The sequence below is a fragment of the Leucoraja erinacea genome, chromosome 16, assembly GCF_028641065.1.
Source record: "Leucoraja erinacea ecotype New England chromosome 16, Leri_hhj_1, whole genome shotgun sequence".
Lineage (NCBI taxonomy): Eukaryota > Metazoa > Chordata > Chondrichthyes > Rajiformes > Rajidae > Leucoraja > Leucoraja erinaceus.
Genome location: NC_073392.1, coordinates 37444140 through 37465857, shown reverse-complemented (window position 1 = coordinate 37465857; position 21718 = coordinate 37444140). Strand labels below are relative to the sequence as shown.

At 42.6% G+C, this 21718-nt stretch overlaps 1 protein-coding gene across 4 annotated transcripts in view; it reads left to right on the top strand.

Annotated features, from left to right (window-relative positions):
• Positions 1 to 21718, top strand: part of hdac11 (histone deacetylase 11) — a 120117-nt gene that overhangs the window by 8831 nt on the left and 89568 nt on the right. For all 4 annotated transcript variants that reach the window (XM_055648191.1, XM_055648189.1, XM_055648192.1 and 1 more), the window contains exons 2-5: positions 3676 to 3744; positions 5797 to 5945; positions 7803 to 7903; positions 18220 to 18336. In XM_055648191.1, the coding sequence (XP_055504166.1) occupies positions 3710 to 3744; positions 5797 to 5945; positions 7803 to 7903; positions 18220 to 18336 (402 nt within the window). In that variant the 5' untranslated portion in view covers positions 3676 to 3709. The remainder of the gene's footprint in view (positions 1 to 3675; positions 3745 to 5796; positions 5946 to 7802; positions 7904 to 18219; positions 18337 to 21718) is intronic.

Below are 21718 nucleotides of genomic sequence, written 5' to 3'. Positions count from 1 at the left end.
TTGTTACCCCGACACGTTGATTTGACTCGAAAGCAGATAAACCAGCCTCCAATCTTGTATATTCCATATTCATGAGATCATGTAGAACTCTGCTGCCTGAGTTCTGATTCACAACAAATTCCATTGATTCACTGGAGATGGTGAAATACTGCTATATGGAATAATATGGGCATTTTCTTAAATGAAGCACAATGCAGAAGAAGCAAGTAATTAAATGTTAACTTGAATGTTGGTCTCTATTTAACTGTGGCGTGTAAAATTATGAGAGGGCTAGACATGTTAAACAGTAACAATATATTCCTCTAAGTAAATCGCTAACCAGGGGGGACATAGATTTTAAGGCCATTGGTAGAAGGTTTGAGGAATTTTTAAGAAAATTAAATTGTTAATTTTGGAATTGTCTACCATGAACATCTGTGGGAAGTTGGGTTATTTGCGTCTATTCAAAGCAGAGATCAAATAGTTTTCTGGGCATTAAAATAATCAAATATAGGATAGTGATAGGAACAGTATAGATCACCCGTGATCTTGATGAATGGCAGAACATGTGAGATTAAAATAAAGAAGTCTTTCTGCACTTGCACGGGGCTTTGATGAGTTATGCAACCATTTTGTTCTCCTTAACTGAAGAAGGACCTTCTTGCGTTGGAGGTCATTGAAAGACAATAGACAATAGGTGCAGGAGTAGGCCATTCGGCCCTTCGAGCCAGCACCACCATTCAATGTGATCATGGCTGATCATCCACAATCAGTACCCAGTTCCTGCCTTCTCCTCATATCCCCTGACTCCGCTATTTTTAGGAGCCCTATCCAGCTCTCTCTTGAAAGCATCCAGAGAACTGGCCTCCACCGCCCTCTGACGCAGAGAATTCCACAGACTCACCTCTATCTGTGAGAAAAAGTGTTTCCTCGTCTCCGTTCTAAATGGCTTACTCCTTATTCTTCTTTAACTGTGAGTTTAACTGTGTTGAATTCCTCAACTGGACGGATGTCCTTAAGGGCCTGTCCCACTTTCACGACCTAATTCACGACCTTTTTTACTCGTGGACATTTTACATGCTAGAAAAAACGCCCCGACCTACTTGATGCCACGAGTACCTAAGACCAGCATCACGGCCTGCTACGACCTACCTACGACCACGTGACGACCATGCTGCGAGTACGAGTCTAGGGCAAACTCGGCAGAGGTCGTGAATTAGGTTGTGAAAGTGGGACAGGCCCTTTATCAGGAAAGGTAAGAGTACGTCTGGCCCATACCCACTGGAAGAATGAGAGGTGATCTTAAATAAGACTCTGAAGTGACATGACAAGATAGTGCTGAGAGGATATTTTTAGAGAGAGAGAGAGAACGAGAGAGAGAATGAGAACGAACATCGCACAAACGGGGTCTTAAGCCCACATTGCCCGTGCTGAAAATGATGCTAAGATCAACTCTTATCTGCCTGCACATAATTAATCTCCCTCCATTCCCTGCATATCCATGTGCCGATCCAAGTGTCTCTTAAATGTCACGATTGTAAATGCCTGCATCGCCTCCTGCTGGCAGCGCATCCAAAGCACCCACCATCCTCTGTAATAATTTCCCTTGCACATGGCCTTTAAACGTTGCCTCTCTTTACTTTAAAGCTATGCCCTCTAGTACTTTACATTTCCATCCGGGGGAAAAGGTTCTGACTGTCTACCCTCTCGCAATGCTGCTTCTTTGCCACCGCCACCGTCAAGTTGGTTAACATTCATTATGCATGTGACTGCAATTCTACTTACTATAATAATACATATAAAAGCCTCACTGAGTTGGATTTTACAATCCAGACTCAAGAGGGCATATTTCCAGAATAAATGGTCATTGATTTATGGTGTCAAAAGCAATTTCTTCTCACAGATGGTTGTGAGTGTTTGGAATCCTCTGTCTTGGAGAACTGTGGAGAACTAATTGGTGAATATGAGTCCATAAGTTATAGGCGCAGAATTGGGCCATTCGGCCTATCAGACGTACTCCGCCATTCAATCATGGCTGATCTATCTCTTTCCCATAACCCCTAATACTTTAAGCACTTTAACTTCCCGTCCCACTCCCACACTGACCTTTCTGTCCAGGGCCTCCACCATTGTCAGAGTGAGGCCAAAGGCAAATTGGAGCACCTCATATTTTGCTTGGGCAGCTTACGACGTAGCAGTATTAATATTGATTTTTCTAACTTCAAGTAACCCTTGCTTTCCCTCTCTCTCCGTCCCTCCCCCCCCAACCTATAGTTGTCGTACTAGTTTCACTGTCTGTATAACTCGTTATCACCTACCACACAGCCAACACTGGAACATGATGGGCTCCACCTGTCCTTGATCATTTTTTATTTTTGCCATATCTTTCATTCATTTGTCCTATGTACCTTCTATATCTCTCGATTCCCCCTCCCCTGACTCTCAGTCTGAAGAAGAGTCTCGACCTGAAACATCACTAATTCCTTTTCTCCAGAGATGTTGCCTGACCCCCTGAGTTCCTCCAGCTTTTTGTGTCTATCTTTGGTTTAAACCAGCATCTGCAGTTCCTTTCTGCATGAAAATCTATCAATCTCTGCCTTAGAAATACCCACAGATTCATCAAGCTGTGACTGAAGAAATTCCTCCTCATCTTTCCAAAGGTATGTCTGTTTATTCTGAGAGTATGGTCTCTGATCCTAGACTCTCCAACTCGTGGAAATATTCTTTCCACATCCACTCTATCCAGGCCTCTCACTATTCGGTAAGTTTCAATGAGGTCCCCGCTCATTTTTCAAAACTCCAGCGAGTACAGGCCCAGTGCCGTCAAAAGCTGATAATACATTAACCCAGTCATTCCTGGGACCATTCTCGTAATCCTCCTCTGGACCCCCTTCAACACCAGCACATCCTTCCTCGAATATGGAGCCCAATACTCCAAATGCAATCTGATCAGTGCACTACAAAGCCTCCACATTACATCCCTGTTTTTATATTCTCGTCCTCTAGAAATGAATGATATTCAAGTCAAGTCGTTAACTTTATTCGTCACATACACATACGAGATGTGTAGTGAAATGAAAAGTGGCAATGCTCGCAGACTTTGTGCAAAAAGACAAATAAACAAGCAACCAAACAAACTACAAACAGAATGTAATAGAATCACAAATTCTTTTTCATATTAAATATTGTGAGCGGAAGGAAAAAGGGAAAAATCAAGATCAAGATGGATTTTTGATCAATAAGGGAGTTGAGGGTTATCGGATTGGGGCCCAAAAGTGGAGTGTAGACTGTAGACCAGATTATCTGGTCCTACATTTTCAAGGGACCATATGGTCAACTTCTGCTTGTATTTCTCAAGTTATATTAAACCATGTGTTTCAGTATTCCTATAGTTTCCAAGTCTCTCCGGGTCCTAAACCCTCATTAGCTCCTATCCTCTCAAATCAATGTGCCGATGAGATATCAGTATGTCCAGGCATCCCTAATATTAAACATATTATTGGTGTCTTAACTTTAAGTTGCTGAAATTCTAGATTCTGGAAATTCCCCACTACTGCTTTCCACTACTTTTTAAAATATGCTTTTAAAACTTTCTTATCGTCTAAACATTTGGTTACAGCATTAACATTTCCTTGAACAGGTTGGTGTAAAATTTTCGTAACTTCATGAAAAGATTGATTATTGTGTCTTCTCCAGGACTAATCACAAGAACAAGTATGTAAGAAAGAAGATGTCAGCAGTACAAAACAGAAAGGAAGACAAACAGTAAGTTTTATATAATACTAGACAAGTGCAGACCCGTTGGGGCTGTCCCCCCCAACGTGCGGTTGTGGGGGGGGGAGGCGGAATGCAAGCATCACACACACTAACTATCTCTTCCCCCCCCCCCCCCCCTCACCCTTGATATATATATATTAATAATAATTTGCTCCTTTTACCCCATAACCACCGTATCTACTGACGCATAGCCCCCAACTTGCAGTCACATCTGGGGGGGGGGGGGGATGTGAGTGAGGGCAGAGAGAGAAGGGGCAGAGAGAGAGAGAGAGAAACACAGAGAGAGGGGCAAGAGGGAGAGAGGGAGGGGAGGGAGGAGAAGAGGAAGGGTGAGGGGGGGAGGGTGAGGGGGAGGGAGGAGAGAGAGGAGGGGGAGAGAGGGGATGCTGAGAGAGGGGATGCTGAGAGGGGGGGAGGGGGGAGGGGAGGGTGGAGGGAAGAGGGTAGGGGGTGTGGAGGGGAGGGGGTTTAGGGGACAGAGGGGGGGGGGAGGGGGTGGGGGAGGGGGGGGGAGAGAGAGAGGGGAGAGAGAGGGGTGTGCTGAGAGGGGGGAGGGAGGGGACGGGGGGGAGAGGTGGGGAGCAGGGATGGGGAGGAAGGGTGGAGGGAAGGGGGTAGGGGTGTGTGGAGGGGAGGGACGGTGGAGGAGGGGGAGGAGAGGGAAAAAAGAGGGGGAGGGGGGAGAGGAGAGGGGGGGGAAAGGGGGGGAGGAGGGAGATGGGAGAGGAGAGGGGGGGGGAGGAGAGAGGGGGAGGGAGAGAGAGAGAGGGGAGGAGAGGAGAGGGGGGAGAGAGAGAGAGGGGGGGCTGAGAGAGAGTGGGCTGAGAGGGGGGGGAGGTGGAGGGGAGGGGGGAGAGGTGGGGAGGGGGAGGGAAGGGGGTATGGGGGTGTGTGTGGGGGGAGGGGGGTTTAGGGGTGGGACGGTGGGGGAGGGGATAGAGGGGAGGGAGGGAGAGAGGGGGGAAGAGGAGAGGGGGGGGGGGGTTGTTTTGTGAGGGGGTGTGTGAGAGGGGTGTGCTGAGAGGGGGGTGAGGTGAGGGGAGGGGGGTAGGGAGAGGGAGGAGGGAGGGGGGGGGGAGAGGAGAGAAGGGGAGAGAGAGAGTGCCTTTTTGTTTCAAACCCAAACAACCATTTGCAGGCAGTGCTTTTTTACTTTAACCATATTTTCATTTTCAAACCACATTAAGGGTACTTACTCATAGTTGTGTAGACATTTGTTCAGTTTTATTCACAGCTCAGAGAAACGTGACCCTCTGCCTTCCTCCAGCTTGCAGACTAATTGAGGCACACCACTTCCTGGTTTTATAGTCCCTCCCCCCTGCCGCCAGCAGGGGCAGCAGAGAGAATGGGGAATTTTGTAAAATCATTAATATCTCTGTCATATTTAATCGACGGGAAAAATCCTCGGCACACATATGGCGGAGGGGGGCTCTGAGCGAGGTGGCCAAAAATGACGGCCGTAGGTGGCGGCGTTCTCTCGGAAATCGCAGCACAGATCGCCAAAACCGGTCAAGAACAGAGTTTTAGTAATATAGATTTCAATGTTGAGGTATATTGGACATTTTTTGCAAGTTGATATGAATAAGGTTCATTTTGTTATTCATTCATGTAGCAAAAGCAATGAGAAATTAATAGCAACAATATTTACTGTGAGCTTTGAGTGCGATGCAGAGCTTTAAGGACCTGTCCCACTTGGACGTCATTTGTCCGTCATGCAGGTGGTGCGTCGTGACGCGTAAATTATGTGGCGTAAATGATGCCCAAGTGGGACAGGCCCTTTACTGTCTGAGGTGCCCGACCATCTAACACTGAGATTTGCTGGTGTTGTACCCAGAGTAGCAGTGTGGTATGCATAATTTCAGATTTTGGTTTGTGGATTACGTAATATTGGTGAGGAGAGGATTGCTTAAATTCCTGTTCCTTTGTTTCAGTAATCCTTAATGCCTGTGGGTTGTGGTTAAACATAGAGCCGACTTTGTTAATTTTTTTATAACATGTATTAATCTTTCTGGCCCGTAATATTTTACTGCTCATTTAAAGGCCGCATAGAACCAACCTCTACTTTGATATTCCATCGACACCATGGCCTATCGTTTATTCTCCTGATTATAATATCACATTCTTGGGATTGGAAAAACTTCATCCTTTCGATTCGGGAAAATGGGGGAAAATTGTCAACTTTCTAAAAGGTATGTCATTTGTTTGGAAGAATTCATTATTTTTCAAATACTTTGGCGATCAAATAATTTTTTTGCATGAATATTTTAGAGCTATGGATGTGGGCAGAGAAATGGCAGATTGTGGTTTAATCTGAGAAAGTGTGAGGTTTAGTTTAGTCTAGAGACACAGCGAGGAAACGGGTCCTTCGGCCCACTGAGTCCGCACCGACCAGCGATCCCCGCACATTATCACTATCTACACACACTGGGGACAATTTACACTTATATCAAGCCAATTAACTTACATACCTGTACGTCTTTGGGGTGTAGGAGGAAACCAAAGATTTTGGAGAAAATCCACACAGGTCATGGGGAGAACGTACAAACTCCGTACAGACAGCACCTGTAGTCGAGATCAAACCCTGGTCTCTGGGTGTAAGCCAGCAACTCTACCGCTACGCCACCTTGCCGCCCTTGAATTACACTCTGGCAGTGTAAGAGTATAAGAAACAAATATACATTTAATGGCAAGACCCATAACAGAGTTGATGCACAGAGGGATCTTGACGTCCAAATCCATAGCTGCCTGAAAGTGACAACATAAATAGACAGAGTGGTAAAGAAGATGAATGGTTTGATTGCCTTCATCGGTCAAGGAATTAAGTGCAAGAGGCAGGAATTATGTTGCAGCTTTACAGCACTTTGGTTTGGCTGCATTTGTGGTATTGCGTGCAGTTCTGGTTGCCCCATTACAGGAAAGATGTGATGGCTTTGGAGAGGGTGCAGATGAAGTTTACCAGAATACTGCCTGGACTAGAGGGTATTAGCTATAAAAAAAAAGGTATGACAAACCTGGATTTTTTTGGAGCATCAGAAGTTGTGGGGAGACCTGATGCTCCAAAAAAAATGTATGTAAAATTATGAGAGGCATCCATAGGTCAGTACCAGTTTTCCTGCTTAGAAATTTCAAAGGCCAGAGGACATGTGTTTTCTAGTTCAGTTTAGTATATTGTCATGTGTACCGAGGTACAGTGAAAAGCATTTGTTGCGTGCTAACCAGTCAACGGAAAGGCAATACACGATTACAATCGAGCCATTTACAGTGCAGAGATACATGATAACGGAATAACGTTTAGTGCAAGGTAAAGCCAGTAAAGCACGGTCAAAGATAGTCCCAAGGTCACCAATGAGGTAGATAGTAGTTCAGTACTGCTCCCTATCACAACTAGAGAGCATCTTTACAGTCATAGGAAGAATGTTTTTTATTCTGAGAGTGGTGGGTGCCTGAAATGCGCTGCTGGGCATGGCGGTGGAAGCAGATACAATCGTGGAGTTTAAGAGACTTTTAGGCACGACAACATGCAAAGATTGGAAGTTATGGATCATAAGCAGGCAGAAGAGATTAATTTAACTTGGCATCGCTTGGAGCTGACGTTGTGGGCCGAAGAGCCTGTTGTACTTTTCAGTTGGTTCATAAGTAACATTTTCTTTATCAATGAAATGTTTTTATAAGTGATGGGAACAGAATTAGGCCTTTTGGCTTATCAAGTCCGCCATTCAATCATGGCTGATATATCTTTCCTTCCTAACCCCATTCTCCTGCCTTCCACCTCAAAACCACTCACAACCGCCCTAATCACGAATCTATCTATCTCTACCTTAAAAATATCCATTGACTTGGCCTCCACAGCCTTCTGTGGCATTGATTTGTATGTTGAGAGTACAAGGTAATTTGTGTGTTGAGAGTATCGAAGAATGAATGATTGCAAGTATAAGAATTGTATTGCTCTGGAGAAAAACATTTAATGTCCTGCATGGAAAGAGAGTGATTATTTGGTGTGAGTTTTGGTTAAAAATCGTTTACCTTTTTTATTTCTCTACTTTCAGAAGAGTTGATGATAAATGATGAAACCATCGTCAGAGCCCGTGAAGCACAGGAGGAGGATCTATTAGTTGTACATTCAAAGCGGTACCTCAATAAACTTAAGGTGACTTGATTTCAGTGCTTTCTTCATTTTTCTTAACTGCATCAAGGAAAACTATCCATGTAAATTGAACTAAAATTATTGATAAGTCATGCTTAACGTCTGCTGAAATATTAAAATGCACTGTCAGCAAAGAATGATCCGAGTCTGGTGCAGGATGGAGCATGAGATGGGCTTGTGTACAGTGGGAATGTCACTCAGCCTCCCTGGTGCCTAATTTAGGTTACCTGGGGACCAAAATGGGAAAATTGCTGTGTCATTGGCCATAATCTTACCAAGCGTAGACTGGATAATTGTACTGTAAATGCCACGTCTTTGCTCTAAACTCTTAAACTCAGCAGCTGCAAGCTCATCTAGGGATTTAATATAATTAGCAGACAAACAGACAAGAAAAGATTGATTAGGGAAAACCAGCATGATTTTGTTTAAGGTCACCTGCGTTTAGCTAACTTGATAGACATCTTTGATGACGTCACAAAGTAGATTGATGTGGTTCCTGTGGTGTTATGCTTATGGACTTTCAAACATTATTTGACATTGTACTGCTTAATCGGTTTGTATTCAAGATTGATAATAATGGAGTAGAAACAATGTCAACATAGACAGAAATTTACCAAAGGAACAGGAAATAGTGTACACTTTTTGTTTGGACTGGAGAGGTGTTTTCAAGGGCTGGGAATTGGGACCACTGCCATTGATTCTGTAAAACCCCGCTTAGCTCTACCCCACATAACTCTGCTTCACTATCAGACTCTTTCATTTTTGATCCTTTATTTTTTTTTCCCCCCAAAAAATTCCATAAAAGTGGTGACAGTTTACAAATTCGAACAACCCGCCAAGAGTGCGTGTCATTGTTTACATTCGCGTAGCCGAACAGAACATATTACGTGTGCACTCGCATCAGGTCAGCGGTTCCTCTCAGTCCTCAGTTCAAGCTCGGACATGATTATGTTGTGCAAACATCCCGGTTGTCTTTCAGAATTTATTATATTATCTGTACAATTTTCACCGTGATCTATACTGCAACTATAACATCAAGAGCTGAAAACGCATCTAAGAAAATGGAAGATTTGGGTGGATGACCAAACACAACGCAACATGCCATTAAGCCAACTGATTATCATGGACAAAGGAAGGAGCATCTTCAGACACCTACAAGAAGAAGATAGAGATACTCGGAAACCCAATGAGTAATAAGAGGATTATAAAATATACATCTGCTTGTGATTTGGAAATCAAACGGGCAGGCCTGGTGACACTAGATACTTTCACACGGTGGTTTGTGTCACACTTTTGCCAAGCAGCGAAGTGATATTGTGAGGAAAATATCCTCACACTTCGAGCATTGTTGCTGATCGATTATGCCCCATATACGGCAAGAATCTCGATGGTCTACGGAGCAGCATTCCTGCCGATGTGGTTAATCTTCCACTGAACAGAACTTCTTTACTGCAGCCAATGGATCGGGATCATTTCTAATTTCAGAGCCGACTGCCTTTTGCTGCATCTGCTGACCACCTGTTGAGGAGACAGATGGCCAAGATAAATCAGGGAATTTTAGAAAAGCTACTCCATCATGAAGGTCATCAATAAAATTAAAGCAGCCTTGGATGAAACAAGCCAAGCGGCAAAGTAAAATAGTGTTCAGGACAAGATCCAGACTTCCCTACGAGAATGGGTTCATAAGAGAAGACTCAAGAAAGGCAGGAAACCCTAGACGTATTCTTCAAGAAGCAGCCAAAACACGGGGAGAAATCATAGTCTGGACCCTCATGTGAGATGTTGCCTCTGCTGCTCGCCTTCCAACTGCTGCTGCCATTGTTGCATTTATATTTGAGATTCTTCAAGTTGATGCTATTCATTATACAGTTTAATCTGCACTGTACATAGATTATTAAAGATATATTATTATACTGTATTAAACTTTATATATAATCATACTCTACATCTACAAGATAATATATAGTACTTTCTATATTTCAAGTTAAATTTACCAGAATGGCATCTACATTTATGCTGTTATAATGACCCTGTAGTGTTCTTGCTTTGTTTAGCTCTCCATTTTCTAGGAATGTATCGAGAGTGCTAATCGAGGTATTACTGTATATCAATGAATTCGAGGTAGGTGTATAAATCTGCAGATGACACAAAACTTTAAACACAGTGAAGAGGATTAAAATAGATAGGCTGGTGGAATGTGCAGAAAGGAGGCAGCTAAAATTCATGGCAGAAAACGTGATGGTGTGCCATAGGGATTGTTCTGTGCCTACTGTTGTTCATTACAGTATTTACATTAACAATTGGGGTGTGAATGTAGCTGGAATGATTAGTGCGTTGGTGGGTAAAATTAAAATTGGTGGTATAATGGATAGTGAAAAAGGTTATCTATAATTACAAAGGCTGTATCCTTCAATTTAATTCTGTCAATTCCAGAGAAGAGGGGTTTTAATGGAGAAGCTGGGTGTTCTCCTTGGAACAGAAACGACTAAGGGGAGATCTAGAGAGGTTTATGAGAGATCTTGATCAGCAGACGGAGAGAACTAATTCCTGCTGGGAGATGAGTCAAGAACCAGGAGGCGTTGAAAGATGATGAATGTCAAAAGTAACACAAGAAATTTTGATTGACGAGTAATTGGTTGGGGTGTGAAATATGTTGCAAGGGGGAGTAGTGAAGGCAGATTTAATCATTCAATCAATCATCAATTCAGATGCTGGTTTACACCGAAGGCAGACACAAAATGCTGGAGTAACTCAGCGGGAATGGTAGAATTCCTTCTCTCCAGAGATGCTGCCTGTCCCACTGAGTTACTCCAGCATTTTGTGTCTATTTTAGGAGCTGGATAAATGGAAAGGAATAACAATTGGAGGGCTAAGGAGGTAGTTGGATGAGCTGTATCGCACTTGCATTGTGCTGAGCTGGTTACAATCTGATTGCCTTCCTTTTCATGCTGTAACCATTCTCCATCCCACTGCTACACTTCACTGTTTACAATTCAGTCCCTTTTGATGTAAGGATTTCATTTTTATTGTCAAAGTGGACGCTAAAGTTCTTCATAAGAGCAGGAGTTCTCACAAAGTTCTGCTGAACATTATTCCCACTATTATTGTTGCCAAATGAAGATTTACTGGGGATTCGTTTCACTGTTTCTTTTAGCAAGGGTTCTGAGTCCCTTAATAATAATAATAAATTTTATTTATGGGCGCCTTTCAAGAGTCTCAAGGACACCTTACAAAAATTTAGCAAGTAGTGAAAAAACATGTAAGCGGAATGAAATAAATAGTAGAGACATGACTAGTACACAAATTAAAGACAGAATTCAATTCAAAACACAATATGAGGCAATTCAAGCACAGATGAAAAGGGAGGGGGACGTGGGGCTAAGGATAGGCAGAGGTGAAGAGATGGGTCGAGGCAGGACTGGAAGATGGTGAGGGACACGGAATTGCGGATCAGTTGGGGGGGAGGGAGTTCCAGAGCCTGGGAGCTGCCCTGGAGAAGGCTCTGTCCCCAAAACTGCAGAGGTTGGACTTGTGGATGGAGAGGAGACCGGCTGATGTGGATCTGAGGGACTGTGAGGGTTGGTAGGGGGAGAGGAGGTCAGTGAGATATGGGGGGGGGCAGATGGTGGAGGGCTTTGTAGGTGAGGATCAGGATTTTGTAGGTGATCTGGTGGGAGATGGGAAGCCAGTGAAGTTGTTTGAGGACTGGAGTGATGTGATGCCAGGATTTGGTGTGGGTGATGAGTCTGGCGGCTGCGTTCTGGACCAGTTGGAGTCGGTTGATGTAGGTGGAGCTGATGCCAAGGAGAAGTGAGTTGCAGTAGTCCAGTCGGGAGGAGATGAAGGCATGGATGAGTCTTTCAGCAGCGGGAGGTGTGAGAGAGGGCCTGATTTTGGCGATGTTGCGGAGGTGAAAGAAGGAGGTTTTAATGACATGGCGGATGTGAGGCTCGAGAGAGAGAGGGTGGAATCAAAGATCACGCCAAGGTTGCGGGCCTGGGGAGATGGGGAGACAGTGGTGCCGTCGATGGTGAGAGTGGGGTTATTGATTTTGCTGAGTGTGGATTTGGAGCCTATGAGGAGGAATTCTGTTTATCGCTGTTGAGTTTGAGGAAGTTATGTTGCATCCAGGTTTTTATAGCTGACAAACAGCTGTTGATATGGGAGAGGGGGGGGTCGTGGGGGGATTTGGTGCCAAGGTAGATCCTTAACATGTATAACATGTAGATCCTTAACATGTATAACATGTATAACAGAAACCCTTAGATAGTAACCTGGTGTAAGCACTGCCTCTGCATTTAACTTCCCGAGAGAAGCAAAGGCCACTGGCCGCTCTCTGTTATGTCTAAGATTAGGAAATTTAATAAAGACCTGCCAACTATATTTGGGATTTATTGACCTACATGGCACATTAAAATCGAAGATAGACACAAAATGCTGCAGTAACTCATCGGGACAGGCAGCATCTCTGGAGAGAAGGAATGGGCGATGTTTCGGGCCGAGACCCTTCTTCAGACACATTCCTGGCACATTAAAATGTTACGCAATGAATTCAAACACCACGCTGCCAAATCTTTGCTTTAATTATGTAATTAGGATAAAATTACTTTTGATTGCAAATTGTTTTCTTAGCAGTTATGTTTGATATAAACAATGATTATGCAAAGATATGGCAGTGTGATGGTAAACAGTTTAGCCCTAGAGAAATACAAATCATAGATCAAATGTTTGAGGCATCTAGGTTCTGCTGTAGCTGAAATAATTGCTCCAGGTATTAATGATTCTGCTTTTTCATGGTGTGCAATGAAATTTATTTGTACATCATCAAATGTGAGATGGGATATGGAGCACATTAGGCAGAGTTTTAAACACAGTTTTAAATAAATCTTAACAATTTTTTTAATATTTTAGAATGTTTAATGGTGGTATTAGGCAGTTAAATATGGGGATTGGAAAATTGTTGAAAACACAAAGTTATGCAATTTTCATTTGAAATTCCATAAAATTTTGTACCACTTTAATAGTTTTTGTTTTATGTACATTGCAGTTCAGCCTAGTTGAAATTCCATACCAGTATCTTTGGAAGTTTTGTTTTCTTGATTATTAGAGAGTTTTGTTGTGCTGGAAATGTTATCTTAAAACATCAGGAGATGCTGAATTATATTTAGCATTTACTTTGAGTCCAGGCTTGCTTACTGTGTGTGTGGGGGGAGGGGGTGACAATGATTGACAGGAATTAGTGTGGAAGCATTCAGCAACGTGATACATAGTCATAGAGTGATACCGTGTGGAAACAGGCCCTTCGGCCCAACTCGCCCACACCGGCCAACAATGTCCCAGCTACACTTGTCCCACTTGCCTGTGCTTGGTCCATATCCCTCCAAACCTGCCCTATCCATGTACCTGTCTAACTGTTTCTGAAACGATGGGATAGTCCCAGCCTCAACTACCTCTGGCAGCTTGATCGATACAGAATGGATATCTAATTTAAAGCACATCTCTAATCTGTGCACTACTCCTTTCAGTGGAGTTGGGGTGTCTGCTAGCTCTGCAATTTCATCCCTGGACCAATTTGAATAACAGAGCCCTCAACAGAATGCATTTGGCAGAGAATGTATACAAAGTAAAATGTTGTTTCCACATGTCAGGGGTTTTCCATGTCAGGGGTTATATGGAGAAGGCAGGGACTATTATTGTTTTTTTGTGTGTGTACATATGTGTATTTGTGAGTGTATGTGTGTGTGTATGTATACACACACTGAACTTTTATTTCCTCTCGTTTATTATACTGTTTACAGTGTACTATGTTTACATATCCTGTTGTGTTGCTGCAAGTAACAATTTAATTGTTCTATCTGGGACATATGACAATAAAAAACTCTTGACTCTTGGGAATGGGTGGAGAGATAGAATAGCCATGATTGAATTGTGGAGTAGATATGATGGGCCAAAGGACCTAATTTTACTCCTTTCATTTATGAGCATATTTTAACAAATAAATCTTTCCTAGCTGGAGTGAAACATAAACAAGGTACAGGATGGGATGCCTTTTTTTTTTTTTTAATAACAAGCTGTCAGACCTTTTTCATCATTTTTCATGCTTTGAGATCACAGACACATGCCTATCATTTGTAAATTCAGTAAATACCAATTCTTGTATCTCTGACATTCCAAACAATGATGGCAGTTCCCTTTTATTAGTAAAGAAGGATTTTTGCTTTGGCTATGGAAGACTATTTTTTATAAAGTGCTGTCTATTAGTGGATATATAGTAGTTATCATATTGTTTCATGTAACTTTGAAGTTGTATTTTAATAACATCCGATGTAAATAATTATGATGAGGAATAACATGGCTTATTCAGTGAAATGTATTATTTTTAACAAATGCTTCCAAAGCCATTTCTTTCTGAATGCTGTCTATGGAAGTACGTATATACCACTCATTTGTATGTTGAATAATTTGCTGCTATCCTTGCTCTCTTTGCATGGTGGACATATTTTTCAACATGATGTTTATTTGTATTGAATCTATTGTCCTGGAACGTAAAAATGGATTTTCCCACTGTTATGTCAGTTTAAATTCTGTGAATGTATTCTCTTTTCTTGCTGCACACAGAACCATTTCTTGGAAGGCTCACCAGAGGTATCCCAGTCAATCTTGTGCTTCTGCTGCTTCCATGCTTGTAAAAGTGACTCAAACTTGAAAGCTAGTCCAAGATTGTGATCTTGTGCATAACATTTCTTTTGCCTGCGGTGATTAGTAGTGATTAAGATTAAACTTTTTTGCATTAACATTTTTTCGTGGTTCAAAATTAAAGAAAAATGCAGCCTTAATACAGATGAAGTTCACTGTTCTGTCAAGTAGAATGGGCCCAGTTCTCTACCCTTGCACAGGAAGTACAAAATTGCCGTTTTACCCTCATTAGGTACATGTGATTGATCTTAATGTCTGAGTTTTCTGATCAAATTCAAACTGTACCCAAGTTAATCTTAAATGGACATTTGGAAACTCTGTAGAAAGGAATTAATCATTGTTGAAGTGCAATTATTTTGCATTTTATCAGCAAGTAAACGTTAACATTGCAGGCTTTTCATTGATTTCTTTGGTCCCAATAGTCATGGCAAATGCATGGCTATTTTGCATTTTTTTTAGATTAGTTTATGCACATAGGAAAAGCAGACCCTTTATAAAGGGTGCAATGGGCATGAGAGTTTATTTCCTAATTTTTAAAAGAAAATGTACGATAACAGCAACCACATTGCCAGTTGTTTTGCCATTGCAATGTGCATCGTTTTTCTTTCTGAAGAAATCGTATCCACGTGTGAAGGGGCAGGGAAATTTGGCCCTCTGTGTTGTATTCCAAGGTGTTCTTGTTAATTTTTTTTGGCATGCTGACTGTGCTTACTGCTTGTGTATGTTTTATGTTCATAAACATTAAAGGCAGAATTTTCATCTGTATGTGAATAGGAAAATTATAACATTCCACAGTCTAAATCTCATATAATGTGAAAATAATCAGTAGCATAGCAGATATTTTGATTTATAATTTATGCTGGATTCATTGCAGTAGGGTATAATATCCACAGAAAAAGAAAAACATATGGACCTTAAAGTGGAAAGGGAAACTTGTTCTTGACATAGTTTTTGAATAATATAATTTAACAAAGTCATCCATTCCATTGCTTTAAAAGAAAATATATCTGCTGTTGGTAGGGTTTCTTTCTCCTCTCTCATTTAAAACAAAGATCTATCTATCCTGAAGATAGACCCAAATGTTGGAGTAACTTAGTGGGTCAGGCAGCATCTCTGGAGAAAAGGAATAGGTGATGTTTCGGGTCGAGACCCTTCTCCAGAGATGCTGCCCAAAATAAAAGATTGTTTTCTTCACTGGCCAACATCTCTATAAAACTGAGGTACAAGTTATTGGATAGCAGGACAGTTTTATAGAGATGTTGGCCAGTGAAGAAAACAATCTTTTATTTTGGGTTCAAATGCATTCCAGAGCATGAAAATTGTGTACATGTAAATATTGGACTGGATTTTTCCAGTCTGACATATTTTGGGTAGAAGTTAATAGGTTAGTCTGGTGTGCATCATCTTCCTTTAGTTGCTTCATGCCAAGTCCTTTAAAAGCTTTGGAAATCAAGTTCTTGAAGCAGTGAAACCAATGCAATGCAAATATCTTCATTGCAATAGCTAGTTTTAGGGCAGCGCGGTGGCACAGCGGTAGAGTTGCTGCCTTACAGCGCTAGAGACTCGGGTTCGATCCTGACTACGGTGCTTGTTTGTACAGAGTTTGTGCGTTCTCCCCGTGACTTGCATGAGTTTTCTCTGAGATCTTCGGTTTCATAGAAAGTAGGTGCAGAGGAGGCCATTCGGCCCTTTGAGCCAGCACCGCCATTCATTGTGATCATGGCTAATCGTTCCCTATCAATAACCTGTGCCTGCCTTCTCCCCATATCCCTTAACTCCACTAGCCCTTAGAGCTCTATCTAACTCTCTCTTAAATCCATCAGTGACTTGGCCTCCACTGCCCTCTGTGGCAGGGAATTCCATAAATTCACAACTCTCTGGGTGAAAAAGTTTTTTCTCACCTCAGTCTTAAATGACCTTTATTCCTATAATGACCTTTATAGGAAAATCCCCTTTATTCTATTTCCACCCACACTCCAAAGGCATACAGGTTTGTAGGTTAATTGGCTTGGTATAAATGTAACATTGTCCCTTGTGTGTGTATGTGTGTAGGATAGTGTTAATGTGTGGGGATAGCTGGTCGGTGCGTATTTGGTGGGCCACAGGGCCTGTTCCGCGCTGTATCTATAAACTAAACTAAAGCATAAACTAAAGCTATCAATCTCCAGTTTGGATATGCTTCACTTTGGATATGTTGATATGTTAAATGATTTATCTGGGTGTTCAGCCAAAATTAATTGGTACAGCATAAGAGATTTTAAAAGTGCTGGTGATGGATTAACTGCCAGCAGCTGATCTGAAATAGTACCCGGTAGACAGCTTTTTAGAAATCTATTGCAAACTCATTTTGAATCTTATGATTTCTGCGAGTGTACATAGCAATTGGTAGGTGTTAAAATTACCACTATTAGTCATTTGAAAAAGCTTTAGTCGGACCAGTACCTTAATTGGCAGTGTGTGTTGCCATTTGCACATGCAATTTCATTATTTTGTATTAAATATGAATGTTGTTGAATTAATTAACCGCTTAACAAATAAGTGTCCTTTACGACTTGAAGTTCTCATTAATTTTTTAATTTCCCCGGTATAACGCATGCTTCGTAATGCTGTGTTTCGTCAAGGTGATGTGATAGTATTAACTGCCAGCTCACCAACACCATTCTTATACAGTCCAAATGGCAGAGGTGGACACTAATAATGGTTTTAACAGGAACGCAGGGGCATTGGTGTTTAGCGTCAGATAGGACTATTGTAGGGCACCACAGTGAGTCCCAGAAAAGCTTTGCTGTGCAAATGGCAGCTTGTTGCCCACACCACTATTTCCTAATTATTTTGCCATACCAATGGGAGCTACCATTAAACTACGATTATAGTGGTGCAAGTTTGCCTGCTTTATTCAAAGGTTTGCTGTGTTTCGTCAAGGTGATGTGATAGTATTAACTGCCAACAATGGACCAAGTGAGATTTAAAGTCGCCAATGTATGTGGCTAAGTAAACTTGTTTATTTTTATTATGCAAAATAAAAACTAGTTTTGCCTTCTGGAAGTGAAGACGACAAAGAATAAGTATTTTTTGTAGCAGTTTTCAAACCAAATGGTGGTGAGAACATGCCATCATGGAGTCAATCGGAAATGTTAACGTTACTATTGCAATGTATTGGAAAAATGACCTCGGCTTTATGCTTCATTTTGTTTCTTTAAATTATACAGGTGTGTGGAATAGTAGAAAATACAGTGGCTTTAATAGTTAAAAACCATGATACAAATCTACAGTCGATATATTTAATTAAGTATCTTGGGTTTAGTGTGCATTTTATGTAAATGGAAACTCAAACTTGTTTTTATTCACCAGTATCAACTATTAATTTTGATTAATTAATTAATTAGTTTGTTGTGAAATGCTTCGTAATGCTGTCATTGAAACATAATTTGTGTAACAATTGTGTAATATTAAGCAAATGGAATTTAAGAATGGCAAAACAGATTTCTGGCAGTGATTCTAAAAACATTAGAATTGCTTTTCATCCATTTTGACCGTGGATCCAATGTTCCTTTTTTATGATAGAATATTTACCTGATTGTAATAATAGCATCTAATATTCCATATATCCTTTTTTTCTGCAGTGGTCATTCATAGTTGCCACTATTACTGAGATAATGCCTGTGGCTTTCCTGCCTAATTTTATCATCCAACGAAAAGTACTAAGACCATTCAGGACACAGACGGGTGGAACAATAATGGTAAGAAAATTATTTTACTTCAGGGCAGAGTTGCTACTGGCTTGTTCATGTTTGTAAACTTGCTTGTGGACTTTATCATTCTCCACCAAAACTTGGAGCTGTGCTAAATTCCCCTACTGCGAGGGGATAAAAGGTTATTTTTACCTTCCCTTTTCAACATTGATGGCACATCCATTACAATGCAAATGACGGATCTTAACTCTCTCTCTTGGAAAAAGAGAAACATCAATATAACTAAGGTCTGTTCATGGAAATTCATTTGTACATGTCTTCACCCAAACGCCCAAATTACTCATGCATTTTGTGTCTATCTTCAATTTTCTTGGCCCCGCTCTGGGAGTAGAAGTGGGGGCGGATCCGGCCGTGAGCCCCAGGCCGAGCCCGGCGATCGTTTGCCAGCTTCTGCTGCTGTTGGCGGTGAGACGTTGCGTCGCGCCAGTGTCTTGGGCCTGTCCCACTTTGGCTATCAGTTCTGCGACAGGCCGTTAGCGCACAAAGATTTCGTTCGCTACAAAAATTTCGGAGCGCCGCGTGATCTCGTGCACAACTACATACCCCTCCGTGCTTCTCAGTGGGACCGGCCCCGCGTGGCCACACGATGCCCATGCACCTTAACGTGACGACGAGGTCGCGTAATTTGCGTGCCATGGACATGTAAGTGGGACAGGCCCTTTAACTCATCAGCAGTAATCACAGTGAACACGTGACCAGCAGAAAACCATCACAACAGAATTTCATAGAAAGAGAACAAAATGCCGCAATTCTAATACTCAAATTCTCCCGACACCAGTATACGATGCCGAGAGCTCAGTTTTCCAGTGAGAATTCTATGTGCAATAGCAAAATCATGTTGTGTATAAATATTTGTGCTTATTTTTACAATGGCACCAAGTGGCACAGATAAGGTATAGAAGTGTGAAAATGCACACCTCCACATTCAGGTACAGTTTCTTCCCAGCTGTTATTAGGCAACTGAACCATCCTGCCACAACTAGAGAGCAGCTCTGAACTACTATCTACCTCATTGGAGATCCTCTGACTAACTTTGATTGGACTTTACTGGCATTATCTTACACTAAACATTATTCACATTGTTCCCTTTATCATGTGTTTATACACTGTGAATGAATGGCTCACTTATAATCGTGTATTGTCCTGCCGATGACTGGTTTGCACGCAGCAAAGATTTTTCACCGAACCCCGGTACACGGGACAAGATGATGACAATGAATACGTTTATTGGCCAAGTATGTACACATACAAGGAATTTGCCTTGGTGCTCCGCTCGTAAGTAACAACACGACATACAGTAAACAATTAAGTATAAAACAAACATTAAGAATAAAACATAGTTTAAACATGTGAATTAATTGAAATAGCGGAGCAAAAGGAGGCAAAAGGTTGGTTATTTATCACCAGGGCGCCAGGGCGATGGCTGCCTTGTCGGCAGTCTGTTCGTTTTTTCATTCTTTTTGTTATTATTTAGTGTGTTAAAAGTGTGTGTAATGTTCTTCGGCTTGTTTCATGAGGGGGGAGGGGATTGGGGGAAACTTTTTCGGGTTCTTACCTTGCCGGAGATGTGATTAATTTTCGAATCACATTCTCCGGGCGCTTTGCGGGCTTCCATCGCTGGAGCTGGAGGCCGCCTCGGACTGACTTTGAGCCCGATCGCTGGGCGTGGACTTAACATTGGAGCTGACCCCTTGCCTGGGATTGCTCCCACCGCAACCATCGCGGACTTACCATCAAAAGCTCGCTGTCGGGAGAGGCTAGTCGGGAAGCTCCAACGTCGCGCAAGGTTCGACCAGCGCCGACACGAGGTTCGATTGCCCGGCGCGGGGGTGCTGACATCCCCCCGATGCAGGAGCTGATCGCCTCGACGCGGAAGGCCTGAATGTCGCCGGCTACAGGAGTCAAGATCGTCCCGTCAATGGGAGGTCAAGGCCCATGACCGAGGAAGAACTAAGGGAAGGACTTGAACTTTATTTCCTCTTCCATCACAGCGAGGAATGTGTAGGAGTTACTGTGGTGGATGTTCATGTTAAAATGTGTTTTTGACTGATCCATTGCTTTTAATTGTATGACTGACCCGGCCAATGAAATTCCTCGTATGTTGCAAAACATACTTGGTGAATAAAGTGTGATTCTGATTCTGATTCTGATTGTGAGTGGAGCTACTGCTGGTGGAAAAAAGCTGTTTTTATGTCTATGTCTGTGGCAGCTTTGACAGTCCGCAGTCACCTTTCAGAGGGAAGTGCTTCAAGGAGTTTGTGGCCAAGGTGAGAGGGGTCGGAGGTGATCTTACCCACTCGCTTCCTGGCCCTTGCAGTGTACAGTTCGTCGATGGGGGGAAGGTCGTAGCAAACAACCTTCTCAGCTGATCAAACGATTCGCTGCAGCCTTCGGATGTCGTGCTTGGTGGCTGAGCATGATGGAGAAGGTGAGGACAGACTCTACAATGGCAGTATAGAATTGGACCATCGATGCCTTTGGCAGATTGTGTTTCCTCAGCTGCCGCAGGAAGTACATCCTCTGTTGGGCCTTTTTGACTGTGGAGTCGATGGTAGCCCGCCCATTTAAGGTCCTTGGAGATGATGGTTCCAATGAAGTTAAAAGACTCCGCAGATGTGACTGTGGTGTTGTTGATGGTGAGTGGGGTGAGGGGAGGGGGAGTTCTCCTAAAGTCTACAATCAATTGCACTGTCTTAAGAGCATTGAGCTCCAGGTTGTTGCGATGGCACCAGGACACCAGCTGTGTCACTTCCTGTCTGTAGGCAGATTCCTCCCCATCCTGGATCAGTCCAATCACAGTTGTGTCATCCGTAAACTTGAGAAGCTTAACAGAGGGATCTGTGGAGGTGCAGTCGTTGGTGTAGAGACAGGAGAGGGGAGTGGTACGCAGCCTTGCAGTGCTCCTATGCTGAGGGTCAGCGGGTCTGAGGTGCTTTCCCAGCCTCACATGCTGCTTCCTGTCTGTCCGGAAGTTGGTGATCCACCGACAGAGGGGTTCAGGCACAGTCAACTTGGAGAGTTTGGAGTGTAGTAGCTCTGGCACAATGGTGTTGAATGCAGAGCTAAAATCAACAAACAATATCCTTGCATAGCTCCCCAGGTGGTCTAGGTGCTGGAGGATGAAGTGCAGGCTGAGGTTAACTGCGTCATCCACAGACCTATTGGCCCGGTATGCAAACTGCAGACAGCAGGGGGTTTGTGATATTTTTCAGCTTGGCCAGCACAAGTCTTTCAAGTCTTCAAGACTACCGAGGTCAGTGTGACAGGCCTGTAGTCATTAAGACCAGTAATCCTTGTATTTTTGGGTGCAGGGACAATGGTGGAGACTTTGAAGCAGGCAGGGACAGTAGAGGTTTGCAGGGACTGGTTG